At 35.8% G+C, this 14,555-nt stretch overlaps 1 protein-coding gene across 2 annotated transcripts in view; it reads left to right on the top strand.

The window, feature by feature from the left end:
- The window catches only part of ZNF208 (zinc finger protein 208), a 225,038-nt gene extending 214,335 nt beyond the window's left edge, over nt 1-10,703 (top strand). For both annotated transcript variants that reach the window (XM_054672856.1, XM_063801436.1), the window contains one exon: nt 3,952-10,703. In XM_054672856.1, coding sequence (XP_054528831.1) covers nt 3,952-7,604 — 3,653 coding nt within the window. In that variant the 3' untranslated portion in view covers nt 7,605-10,703. The remainder of the gene's footprint in view (nt 1-3,951) is intronic.
- Nucleotides 10,704-14,555: the final 3,852 nt, after the last annotated feature.

The raw sequence follows: 14,555 nt of genomic DNA, 5'->3' as shown, positions 1-14,555 counted from the left end.
TTGTTATAACCCGCCTCTGAAATTTGTCAAATTTGAGCTGTCAATTCGTCAAACTCATTCGCCATTCAGTTTTCTTTCTTTGCTGGCGATGAGTTGTGATCCTTTGTAGGAGAACAGGCATTCTGGGTTTTGGAATTTTCAGCCTTTTTGCACTGGCTTCTCCCCATCTTTATGGATTTATCTACCTTTGGTCTTTGATGTTGATGACTTTTGGATGGGGTTTCTGAGTAAACATCCTTTTGGAGATGTTACTTCTATTCCTTTCTGTTTGTTAGTTTTCCTTTTAACAGTCAGGCCTGTCTGCTGCAGATCTGCTGGAGCTTTCTGGAAGTCCACTCCAGACCCTGTTTGCCTGGGTATCACCAGCAGAGGCTGCAGAACAGCAAAGATTGCTGCCTGTTCCTTCCTCTGGAAGCTTCGTCCCAAGGCCACCCGCCATGTGCCAGCCAGAGCTCTCTTTTACGAGGTGTCTATCAGCTTCTACTGGGAGGTGTCTCTCAATCAGGAGACACGGGTGTCAGGGACCCACTTGAGGTGGCAGTCTGACCCTTAGCAGAGCTCAAATGCTGTGCTGGTACCTCCACTGCTCTCTTCAGAGTTGTCCAGCAGGGATGTTTAAGTCTGCTGAAGCTGCACTCACAGCTGTCCCTTCCCCAAGGTGCTCTGTCCCAGGGAGATGGGCGTTTTATCTATATGCCCCTGAATGTGGCTGCTGCATTTTTTTCAGAGATGCCCTGCCCAAAGAGGAGGAATCTTGAGATACAGTCTGGTCTTGCTGAGCTGCGATGGGCTCCATCCAGTTCAATCTTCCAGGTGGCTTTGTTTATACTCTGAGGGTAAAGCTGCCTACTCAAGCCTCAGCAATGGCGGACGCCCTTCCCCCACCAAGCTCGAGCTTCCCAGGTGGAGCTTGGACTGCTATGCTTGCAGCCAGAATTTCAAGCCAGTGGGTCTTAGCCAGCTGGGCTCCCTGGTTGTGGGAACTGCCAAGCCAGACCACTTTGCTCCCTGGCTTCAGCCCTCTTTCCAGGGGAGTGAACGGTTCTGTCTTACTGGACTTCTGGGCACTACTGGGGTATAGGGGAAAAAAGCCTCCTGCAGCTAGTTTGGTGTCTGCTCAAATGGCCACCCAGTTTTGTGCTTGAAACCCAGGGCCCTGGTGTCATAGGCACCAGAGGGAATCTCCTGGTCTGCAGGCTGCGAAGACCATGGGAAAAGCACAGTATCTGGGCTGGAGAGCACGGTTCTTCATGGTACAGTCCCTAAACCCTTCCCTTTGCTAGGAGAGGGCGTTCCCCAACCCGTTGCACTTCCCAGGGGAGACGACATCCCACCCTGCTTTGGCTTGCCCTCAGGGAGCTGCACCCACTGTTCAACCAGTCGGAATGAGATGAAACCGGTACCTCAGTTGGAAACGCAGAAATCACCCACCTTCTGTGTCGATCGCGCTGGGAGCTGTAGACCAGAGCTGTTCCTATTTGGCCATCTTGCCAGCCTCCTCTGTTTTGATTTTTATTACAGAAAGTGTGGTGTAATAACATCCTACTATAATTGTATTGCTCTCCTTGTGTTTCTTCTATTCTGTCAGTATTTGCTTTCTGTATTTGTAATCCTAATGTGTGATACACACACACACGTATTCAAAGTTTTCACAGGTTCTGAGTTAATCCATTATTTTTAATATCTTTCTTTGTCTCTTTGGAGTTTCACTGTAAAGTGCATTTTATAAAATATGAGTCTTTGACTTAAGATTTAGCTTGTGTAGTATTATTTTGACCTCTTCTGCTCTCATTTGATTAATATTTGCATGAAATGTCTACTTCCATCTTGCCACTTTGAGTCTTTTTAACATTAGGTTTCAACTGACTCTTGTAGAAAGGCAAGTTGGATCTTGATATTTAAAATTTTTTAATAGCCTGGGCACGGTGGCTCATGCCTGTAATCCCAGCACTTTGTGAGGCTGAGGCAGGTAGATCACCTGAGGTCAGGAGCTCAAGACCAGCCTGGCCAACATGGTAAAACTCTGTCTCTACTACCAATGCAAAAATTAGCTGGGTGTGGTGGTGCATGCCTGTAATCCCAGCTACTTGGGAGTCTGAGGCAGGAGAATCACTTGAACCTGGGAGGCAGAGGTTCAAGTGAGCTGAGATAGGGTCATTGCACTCCAGCCTGGGCAACAAGAGTAAAACTTTGTCTCAAAAGAATAAATGTTAATAAATCTATTAAATATCTGTTGATTTGAAAGTTAATTTTCCATATATTTAAATAATTTTCTGAAAGTGAAGGAGTTACTTTTATTACCTATTCTATTTGATTCTTGCATCTTGTCTCTCATTTTCTCTTTCTGTCTTCCTTTGTTTCTGTCTGATTTTTGTATGGATATGCTTTCACTATCTTAGTTTTCTTTTCTGTATGTATACAGATATTTTGTGTGTGTGGTACCTTGGGGATTACATAGAACCTAAAAATACAACAATATATTTTAATCAGGTGAAAAATTAACTTTGGTTGCATAAAAAATTCTTCCCTATTATGTCTGCTCTTAAATTTGTCACCGATGTTGCTAAGTTTATTGATTTATGTCATATATTCATTAACAGATGTTTATAATAATTCCTATGCTTTTATCTCTCAAATGTTAGAGAATAATTAAAAATGTTTTCTGCACCATTAGAATAATGCTAGAAATTCAATTTTTTGTCTGTGCATGTCTTTCCTAGAAAATAATGTATTTTTATATGATTCGGTGTTGTTTTCTTACATTATGTTATTTTCAGTGGTAAAAACTGCTTTCGGCATCTTTCTTATGGAAGACATATGCAGTGCTAATATACTTCTTAAGAATTTAGTTATTTTGAAAGTTTTTTTTTTTCCCCATTAGGCAGGACAGATTTGCTGATGGTATTATTCTCACTTGATAGCCTTTTTTTTTTTTTTTTTTTGGACTTTGACTGTATCACACAGTTTTCTTCTGGCCTGCAAATCTTTTGTTGACATTTCACTGGTCATTTTTGTTCTTATCCTCATTTTTCTGATTTTCTATACACTTTTGTGTTCCTATTTCACTGAGTGTTATTCAGTTTTTAAAATTAGTATATCCATTGCTAATGGGTTCTTTCTGAAAATTGTATAATATTTTTGATGGAATTATATTGCCCTATTTTGTATAGATTTTAATCTTTGAGATTTGGACATTTAAAAAGGCTACCTGTCACAAAATTTATAATGTAGCTTTGTCCTGGCATAGTCAGAAAACAATGGTCTTGGTTAAGATTATGTGGGCCTCTCAAACATCTTCAGATTTGTCTTGTCTGAAGTTTTGCATTTACTTTTAGTTGAGAGAGATTATTTATCTTTCTTCTGAAAAGTAATCACTTGGTACATCTGGTCTCTCTCTGCAGGACTGCAGTGCTCTGCTGCAGTGCATTTACCTTTGGTCTCAGCAGACTCAAACTGTCATTTCTAAGTATACCACCATATCTTTCAGCATTTTATGTCATGGGAGACAGAAACCAGTGTGTGGAAAGGGCTGTAGAAGACATAAATTAAATTTTTTGTGCCAATATTTTACTTTCCTTAAAAACAGAACAAAACAAAGCAAAACAAAAAAACACAAACAGAAGTTGACAATTTAGTTCTGAAGGTACTAGGTAATATTGAGGAACAGAAAGAGTTGTACTGGGTAAATTTAACAAACTTTTTTTCTATGTGACTCTGCATTCAGCTTAATTCAGGCACTGCACACACTTAACTCATGTATAAATTATCCACATATGTATTTCGGTCTATATGTTTTTATTAGATTTATATGTCTATGAAGAATTAGGGCCTGTGTCATATTGCAGTGTCATCTTGCTTATGTAGTTTGAATAATTTTATAGTTTAGATTTAGAAACTGTATTTATCTGAGTCTAGTAAGTAGGCTAATTTGTGATTTTTATTTCTTTTCAGTTATATGTTCTCATTTTGCTCAAGATCTTTGGCCGGAGCAGGGCATAGAAGATTCTTTCCAAAAAGTGATATTGAGAAGGTATGAAAAATGTGGACATGAGAATTTACACTTAAAAATTGGTTATACCAATGTGGATGAGTGTAAGGTGCACAAAGAAGGTTATAATAAACTTAACCAGAGTTTGACAACTACGCAGAGCAAAGTATTTCAACGTGGCAAATATGCAAATGTCTTTCATAAATGTTCAAATTCAAACAGACATAAGATAAGGCATACTGGAAAGAAACATTTGAAATGTAAAGAATATGTCAGATCATTTTGCATGCTTTCACACCTATCTCAACATAAAAGAATTTATACTAGAGAGAATTCCTACAAATGTGAAGAAGGTGGCAAAGCTTTTAACTGGTCCTCAACCCTTACTTATTATAAGAGTGCTCATACTGGAGAGAAACCCTACAGATGTAAAGAATGTGGCAAAGCCTTTAGTAAGTTCTCAATCCTTACTAAACATAAGGTAATTCATACTGGAGAGAAATCCTACAAATGTGAAGAATGTGGCAAAGCTTTTAACCAATCTGCAATCCTTACTAAACATAAGATAATTCATACTGGAGAGAAACCCAACAAATGTGAAGAATGTGGCAAAGCCTTTAGTAAGGTCGCGACTCTTACTACACATAAGGCAATTCATGCTGGAGAGAAGCCCTACAAATGTAAAGAATGTGGCAAAGCCTTTAGTAAGGTCTCAACCCTTATTACACATAAGGCAATTCATGCTGGAGAGAAGCCCTACAAATGTAAAGAATGTGGCAAAGCCTTTAGTAAGTTCTCAATCCTTACTAAACATAAGGTAATTCATACTGGAGAGAAACCCTACAAATGTGAAGAATGTGGCAAAGCCTATAAGTGGCCCTCAACACTTAGTTATCATAAGAAAATTCATACTGGAGAGAAACCTTACAAATGTGAAGAATGTGGCAAAGGTTTTAGTATGTTCTCAATCCTTACTAAACATGAGGTAATTCACACTGGAGAGAAACCCTACAAATGTGAAGAATGTGGCAAAGCTTTCAACTGGTCCTCAAACCTTATGGAACATAAGAAAATTCACACTGGAGAGACACCCTACAAATGTGAAGAATGTGGCAAAGGCTTTAGTATGTCCTCAATCCTTACTAAACATAAGGTAATTCATAATGGAGAGAAACCCTACAAATGTGAAGAATGTGACAAAGCTTTCAGCTGGCCCTCAAGCCTTATGGAACATAAGGCAACTCATGCTGGAGAGAAACCCTACAAATGTGAAGAATGTGACAAAGCTTTCAACTGGTCCTCAAACCTTATGGAACATAAGAGAATTCATACTGGAGAGAAACCCTACAAATGTGAAGAATGTGGCAAAAGCTTCAGTACATTCTCAATCCTTACCAAACATAAGGTAATTCATACTGGAGAGAAACCCTACAAATGTGAAGAATGTGGCAAAGCCTATAAGTGGTCCTCAACCCTTGGTTATCATAAGAAAATTCATACTGGAGAGAAACCCTACAAATGTGAAGAATGTGGCAAAGCTTTTAACCAATCTGCAATTCTTATTAAACATAAGAGAATTCATACTGGTGAGAAACCCTACAAATGTGAAGAATGTAGCAAAACCTTTAGTAAGGTCTCAACCCTTACTACACATAAGGCAATTCATGCTGGAGAGAAGCCCTACAAATGTAAAGAATGTGGCAAAACTTTTATTAAGGTCTCAACCCTTACTACACATAAGGCAATTCATGCTGGAGAGAAGCCGTACAAATGTAAAGAATGTGGCAAAGCCTTTAGTAAGTTCTCAATCCTTACTAAACATAAGGTAATTCATACTGGAGAGAAACCCTACAAATGTGAAGAATGTGGCAAAGCTTTCAACTGGTCCTCAAACCTTATGGAACATAAGAGAATTCATACTGGAGAGAAACCCTACAAATGTGAAGAATGTGGCAAAAGCTTTACTACATTCTCAGTCCTTACTAAACATAAGGTAATTCATACTGGAGAGAAACCCTACAAATGTGAAGAATGTGGCAAAGCCTATAAGTGGTCCTCAACCCTTAGTTATCATAAGAAAATTCATACTGTAGAGAAACCCTACAAATGTGAAGAATGTGGCAAAGCTTTTAACCGATCTGCAATCCTTATTAAACATAAGAGAATTCATACTGGTGAGAAACCCTACAAATGTGAAGAATGTGGCAAAACCTTTAGTAAGGTCTCAACCCTTACTACACATAAGGCAATTCATGCTGGAGAAAAGCCCTACAAATGTAAAGAATGTGGCAAAGCCTTTAGTAAGTTCTCAATCCTTACTAAACATAAGGTAATTCATACTGGAGAGAAACCCTACAAATGTGAAGAATGTGGCAAAGCCTATAAATGGCCTTCAACCCTTAGTTATCATAAGAAAATTCATACTGGAGAGAAACCCTACAAATGTGAAGAATGTGGCAAAGGTTTTAGTATGTTCTCAATCCTTACTAAACATGAGGTAATTCATACTGGAGAGAAACCCTACAAATGTGAAGAATGTGGCAAAGCCTTCAGCTGGTTGTCAGTCTTTAGTAAACATAAGAAAACTCATGCTGGAGAGAAATTCTACAAATGTGAAGCATGTGGCAAAGCCTATAAGTCATCCTCAACCCTTAGTTATCATAAGAAAATTCATACTGAAGAGAAACCTTACAAATGTGAAGAATGTGGCAAAGGCTTTAGTACATTCTCAATCCTTACTAAACATAAGGTAATTCATACTGGAGAGAAACCCTACAAATGTGAAGAATGTGGCAAAGCTTTCAACTGGTCATCAAACCTTATGGAACATAAGAAAATTCACACTGGAGAGACACCCTACAAATGTGAAGAATGTGACAAAGCCTTCAGCTGGCCCTCAAGCCTTACTGAACATAAGGCAACTCATGCTGGAGAAAAACCCTACAAATGTGAAGAATGTGGCAAAGCCTTCAGCTGGCCCTCAAGACTTACTGAACATAAGGCAACTCATGCTGGAGAGGAACCCTACAAATGTGAAGAATGTGGCAAAGCTTTCAACTGGTCCTCAAACCTTATGGAACATAAGAGAATTCATACTGGAGAGAAACCCTACAAATGTGAAGAATGTGGCAAAAGCTTTAGTACGTTCTCAATCCTTACTAAACATAAGGTAATTCATACTGGAGAGAAACCCTACAAATGTGAAGAATGTGGCAAAGCCTATAAGTGGTCCTCAACCCTTAGTTATCATAAGAAAATTCATACTGTAGAGAAACCCTACAAATGTGAAGAATGTGGCAAAGGCTTTGTTATGTTCTCAATCCTTGCAAAACATAAGGTAATTCATACTGGAGAGAAACTCTACAAATGTGAAGAATGTGGCAAAGCCTATAAGTGGCCCTCAACCCTTAGATATCACAAGAAAATTCATACTGGAGAGAAACCCTACAAATGTGAAGAATGTGGCAAAGCCTTTAGTACGTTCTCAATCCTCACTAAACATAAGGTAATTCATACTGGAGAGAAACCCTACAAATGTGAAGAATGTGGCAAAGCCTTCAGCTGGTTATCAGTCTTCAGTAAACATAAGAAAATTCATACTGGAGAGAAACTCTAGAAATGTGAAGAATGTGGCAAAGCCTATAAGTGGCCCTCAACCCTTAGTTATCATAAGAAAATTCATACTGGAGAGAAACCCTACAAATGTGAAGAATGTGGCAAAGGCTTTTGTACATTCTCAATCCTTGCTAAACATAAGGTAATTCATACTGGAGAGAAACCCTACAAATGTGAAGAAAGTGGCAAAGCCTTCAGCTGGTTCTCAGTCTTTAGTAAACATAAGAAAATTCATGCTGGAGAGAAATTCTAAAAATGTGAAGAATGTGGCAAAGCTTTTAAACAGTTCCCAACCCTCCTGCACATAAGAAAATTCATGCTGGAGAGAAACACTACAAATGAGAAGAATGTGGCAAAGGCTTCAACCAGTCCTCAAACCTTATGGAACATAAGAGAATTCATACTGGTGAGAAACCCTACAAATGTGAAGAATGTGATAAAGACTTCAACTGGTCCTCACACCTTACTACTCATAAAAGAATTCATACTGGAGGAAAAACCCTACAAATATGAAAAATGTGGCAAAACTATTAATTAATTCTCAACCCTTACTGAACATAAGGGAATTTGTACAGGAGGGAAACCCTACAAATCTGAAGAATGTGGCAAGCCTTTTAGCTATTCCTCAATCCTTACTAAACATTCATGTAATTCATACTGGAGGGAATTCCTACAATTGTGTGGAATGTGGCAAAGCCCTTAACCAGTCCTTAAGGCTTACTACATATAAGACAACTCATACTGGAGAGAAACCATGCATGTGTGAAGAATGTGGGAAAGCCTCTAATAGATCCTCAATTCTTAAGAGACATAAGCTAATTCATACACAAGAGAGACTCTACAAACCTGAAAGATGTGACAATGCTTTTGGCAACACCTCAGACTTTTCTGAATATAAAAGAAATCGTACAGATGAGAAATCCTAGAAAAGTGAAGAATATGACAAAGCCTTTAAGTGGCTGTCACACTTGATTGTAGGTAAGATAACTCATACTGGAGAAAACTACTGTAATAAACAATGTGACAAACATTTAACCAGTGCTCATGCCTTATTGCAAAGGAAAGCATTTACACTAGCCTGGGCAACAGAGAGAGACTGTCTGGAAAAAAAAAAATTTGTTAATGCCAGTAATATCTTCTCACAGCTTATTAAACATCATAGAGTTCATACTAAATAAAAGTATTAAAAGTGCAATCACTGTCACTAGATCTTCCAGAAAATAAAAGCTGTTAAAGTACAGAAGAATATTTATTTTGAGGAAACACATTATAAATATTAAGAGGGTTGTAGTACATGTACTTGTATCACAGATTTTATTGTGCACATTTTGTACTACAGGAAAACCTGAGGTAGTTGTTCCAACTTTGCTCAACATCAGGGAATTTATATTGAAGAATAACCCTGCAAATTTAATAAATTTGGAAAAACATTTTTTCAAAAACTACAGATTATAAAACACAAACGCATTTATACTAAAATATGTTTTTACAGATACAGTAAATATAAAAAATATTTAATCCAAAATTAAGTTTATGTAAATATCAGCTAATTCACAGTAGAAATACCTGTCACTCAAACTTCAGATATTACACTAAATCAGACTGCTGAGTATAGGAAAAAATCCAAAACTAAAGTTGGCAAAAAGAAGAATTATTTGTATATAACTTTAAAAGAAGTAGATCTTTGAAGAGTTATAATTAAATTTAAAGTATACTTTTTTCTTCAAAACACAGATTTTTTTTTTCCAGACACATTGGCTTACTGTGGCCAATACTTTGTGATGCCAAGGTGGGCAGATCACCTGAGGTCAGGAGTTCAAGACCAGCCTTGCCAACATAGTGGAACTAAAAAGAAATGTTTACTAAACATGTTTACTAAAAAGAAATACAGAAATTAGCCAAGGTCTACCTTCCAGGTTCATGCCATTCTCCCACCTCAGCCTCCCAATTAGCTGGGACTACAGGCGCCTGCCACCACTCCCAGCTAATTTTTTGTATTTTTAGTACAGACGGGGTTTCACCATATTAGCCAGGACGGTCTCGATCTCCTGACCTCATGATAGGCCCACCTTGGCCACCCAAAGTCCTGGGATTACAGGCATGAGCCACAGTGCCTGGCCTAATAACAGAAGTCTTTAGCAGAGCAAAAATGTATAAAATGTATAATGACATTGTATAAGTAATAATAAACCTACTAACCATAAAAAGCCCTGGATCATATGAAATCACAGCGAAGTTTTACCACATATACAAAGAGTTTTACCTAAGCCTACTGAATGCATTCGAAAAAATCAAGGTGGGATTTCACCCTAACTTGTTATATTAAATCAGTGAAATATATGAAACTAAAATCTAGTGAAGGCACCACAAAAAAAGGAAAGTACAGGTCAATATTCTGGGTGAATATTGGAATAATAATCCTCCATGAAATACTAGCAAACTGAATTCAAAAGCAAATCAGAAAGTTATTTTGCTACATTCATGTGAGCTTTTCCATATATATGAAGGTGTTTCATGATATGGAAGTCAATAAGTGTGATTCACCATGTAAAGATAATTAAAAGAAAAAAATTAACAGTAGGGGCAGAAAAAGCATTCAAGAAAACCCAATATTGACTCAAAAATGTTGTCAACACACTGGACATTGATGAAAATATCTTAATAAGAGTCATCTATGACAAATCCTTAGCCAACATCATACTAAAAGAGCAAAAACTGGAAGCATTCTCCATGAGAATAAAAATAAGAATATCCATTCTAAACAGTCCTATTGAAGTTATGAAATCCTAGCCAGAGAATAAAAGGAATCCAAACAGAAAACAAAGAAAGTCAAATTATCTTTACTGATGAAAGAATTGTCCACCTAGAATACTTTAAATGTTTCACCAAAAAAGTTCTAAGCCTGGAAAAAGACTTCAAAAAAAATCTTAGAATACAAAATCAGCACAAATGCATAGCATTTCTGTACACCAATAATATTCAAACTGAGAACAAAATAAAAAACACAGCTCTATTTACAATAGCAACAAACACACAAAAAAATACCTAGAAATACATTAAATCAAGGGGGTAAAATATCTCTACAAAGAACAACAAAACATTGCTGAAAGAAACGAGAGACAATGCAAATAAATGGAAAAATATTGCTCATGGATTCAAATAATATAATTAAGATGGTCATTCTGCCTAAAGCAACCTACAGATTAAATGCTATTTTTATCAGACTATCCATGACGATTTTTATTGAATTAGAAAAAGAAAACTATTCTAAAATACATTCAAAAGAATTAAAGAGCTCAAATAGCCAAGAAAACTTCAGACTAAAAGAATAAATCTGGGCCAAGCATGGTGGCTCATGCCTGTCATCTCAGCCCTTTGGGAGGCTGAGATGGATGGATCACCTGAAGTCAGAAGTTTGAGACCAGCCTGGCCAACATGGTGAAACCTGCATCTCTACTAAATACAAAAAATTAGCCAGGTGTGGTGGTGCATGCCTGTAATCCCAGCTACTTGGGAGGCTGAGGAAAGAGAACCATTTGAGCCTGGGAGGTGGAGGTTGCAGTGAGCCAAGATTGCATCAGAATAACCAGTATAACATGGTTCTGGTACAAAAATAAACATCTAGACCAATGAAATGGAAGAGAGAGTACTGAATTAAGCTATACTTTGCAATCAGGTTATTTTTACAAAGCCAACAGAAATAAACAAAAGGGGAATTAACTCCCTATTTAGTAAGTAATACTGGGAAAACTGGTTAGTCATAATGTGGAAGAAAACTGTACTACCTTTTTCTATAAAAAAAAAAACAACAAACTCAATATAGATTAAAGACTTGATCTGTGAGTCTCCAAGCTACAAAAATCTTAGAAGAACACTTAGATAATACTGGCCTCTGTAAAGAATTTATGACTAACATCTAACATGAGTGCAACAAAAATAAAAATAAAAAATGGCATCTAAGCCAAAGAGCTTCTGCACAGTAAAAGAAACTATCAGCAAAGTAAACAGATGACCTACAGTATGAAATAAAATATTTGCAAACTGCAGACAATGAAGGATTAATGTACAGAATCTATAATACATTTAATAAAAAAGCAAACATGATATGAATAGCCAGCTTCTTCTCAAAGGAAGACATAAGAGCTGCCAATAAACATGTAAAAATTGCTCAACGTTCCTAATTATCAGAAAGATGTAAATCAAAGTGACGGTGTGATACTATTTCATACCAGTAAGAATGACTTATTAAAAGTAAGATAAATAAGATGTTGAAGTTGTAGAGATAAGGAAATCTTTCTACACTGTTGGTGGGAATGCAAATTAATTCAGAACCTGTGCAAAGCAGTTTGGAGACTTCTCAAAGAACTAGAAATAGAATTGCCATTTGACCAATCAAGCCGATTACTGGATATCTGCCCCCAAAAAGAATAAATAATTTTGCCAAAGAGACACCAGCACTCACATGTTCATTGCAGCACTGTTCACAATAGCAAAAACAGAATTTAACCAGTTACCCATGAATCTTTTATTGGATAAGAAAAATGATGTACTTATACAACCTCCAATACTATGCAGCAACAGAAGAGAATGAAGTAACGTCTTTTGCAGCAACATGAATGCAGCTCTGCTTCAGGCCATTTTAAGCAAATTATTGCATCAGAAAAACAAATGCCACATGTTCTCACTCATACATGGATGCTAAAAATTGGGCGCACATGGAAACAAAGATTAAAACAATAAACACTGAGAATTCTAAAAAGAAGGAGGAAGGATGGGAGACAAGCATTGAAAATCTGCTTAGGTATGATGTACACTACTTGGGCAATGGAATTATTAAGTATCCAAACCTCAACATCATGTAGTCTACCTGTTTTACAAATCTGCACATGTACCTTAAATATAAAATAAAAATAATAAAATGTTTTTTGGTATAATGACATGTTCTATTTTTCCAGTGCTGGGTTAATAGTTGAAATTAGGGGTGAAAGACAAATTTTTCACCCCTTAAGGCATGGTGGTGAATGTTTCTATACCAGGTCTCCTCACATTTTATAAGCTAACCTGAAATTTCTTGGTCTATAGCCCAAAAAGTGTTTTATTTTCAAGTGTGCAAGTAAAACAAATTACACCTTTATTATTTATGTATTAACTGTACACTAGACTATAGACTTAATTTGTTACTGTACTCTTTTGGGGGAAAATGTAATTGGATTAATCATTTTTTTTTCAGAATGAACTATTTGTGAAAGGGTGAGACTAAAAATTATGCTAAATTACTGAATTAGAAATATAAAACATTTTTTCTAAAAAAAAAAAAAGCACAAAAGTCTTATGGTTGTATTCCAAAAATAATTCAACAGAAAGTGGGGGTTATTTAAGACCACAGTGCTGCAAATGCTCATTCCATCACAATCATTCTTGTGAAAAATAGAAATAATGGGTCAGAAGGTATTTTTAGAGTACTTTTCTTATGCTATTGCAGTGTGAAATTCTTTTCTTTATTAATTTCCATATGAAAGTCTGTACTTGAACAAAAGATGCCATGAATTTCAAGTGAATATGCTCAGACATTTATTCTCCCTAGATGGGCACTGGCATGTTTTCAATCAAGGTGTAGCATTTCTTGCCTTCCTTGTGCTGCTGTGTTTGTGTGAAATGAAAAGGCAGCAAGTAAAGAAGAATGAACCATGACATTTCTAATTTCAACAGCCACAGCCTCTGTAATTGTTATATCATCTAGAAATGACAGTATTTCAAAACTGACAAAAAGAAAGTGATACTTTATTTTAGTGTATTATTTATAGTTTCTAAAAATTTATAGTTTCTGATTTATTATATGCTAAAAAACCTGAACATACAGACACCTAAAATTTCTACCAGATGATAGTATTAATATTTTAATAGCTTATAATTGACAGTCAAAATTGCCTCATTTGATTTACTGGAAAGCAGTTATTTATCTTCTAAGTGTAAATAGAATATCCATAATCTTAAACATACAGGTCTTTTAAGATTAGCATTATGTCTAGATTTAAATAAAATTTATAGGCTTGTAGTAACATAAATTTTCGTACTTATTTTCTAACAAAAGTGAAAAAGCAAAAGAAATGTTGTTAGAATGATTTTTAAAAGAAACTTTATATATCTTCATTAAATAACATTTAAAACCCCATTGTAAGTGAGTGATCAGTAATTCCAATCTTTTTTAGTCACTGAGAAAACTTAAATTATTCAATTGGAAGAAGTATTCTTATATTAGCATTTCTGAAACTCAGAAACTATAGACCACTCAATGGATGATGATGTACATGCAGACCACAAATTTTCTATGTAATAATCTAATCCTGGATTTTAATATAAAAATTTAATATAATTCTAAATTAAAACTAGTGGCTGTTTTAAGTCATGAGAGATATCATTGTTAGAATCCATTTACCAAAGTATTTGGTTAAATGCAAAGTGTCTGTCAGTTTTTTCATTAGAGAGAAGAAGGCATATTGTTTTTTGTTTACTTGTTTAATACATTTATGTTAATTTGATAAATTTCAGTATGGTTTAAAAATATATATTAAAATTTTTTTCTAACAAGTGAAGGAAATCATTTATTTAAAAATTTAGAGAGAATTTTACTCTAAACAGTTGCTTTAGAGTCTGTCTTTCAAAGTATTATATTATTTTGAACATTAAAAATCAAGTCTATTTCTGAGTGCTGGGTTCTGACTGTTCATGATATTTAAAGTTTACTTACCTACATCTATAAATGAGCAAGCCATTTGAAATAAAATATATATATGTGTATGTTTCCTAAAATTTTAAGATGAACAACCACATTTTTCTCTGGTGCAATATCTTAAATCTTACTTCACTCTCTCTTATAAAAAAAGTATTAATAGTATTTTTGATTGGTAAATCACAGTTGCATATATTTATGGGATACAGTGTGATGTTTTAG

Source organism: Pan troglodytes, chromosome 20 (genome assembly GCF_028858775.2).
Source record: "Pan troglodytes isolate AG18354 chromosome 20, NHGRI_mPanTro3-v2.0_pri, whole genome shotgun sequence".
Lineage (NCBI taxonomy): Eukaryota > Metazoa > Chordata > Mammalia > Primates > Hominidae > Pan > Pan troglodytes.
Note: the sequence above shows the minus strand (reverse complement) of the source record. Positions and strands in the feature narration are given on the sequence as shown.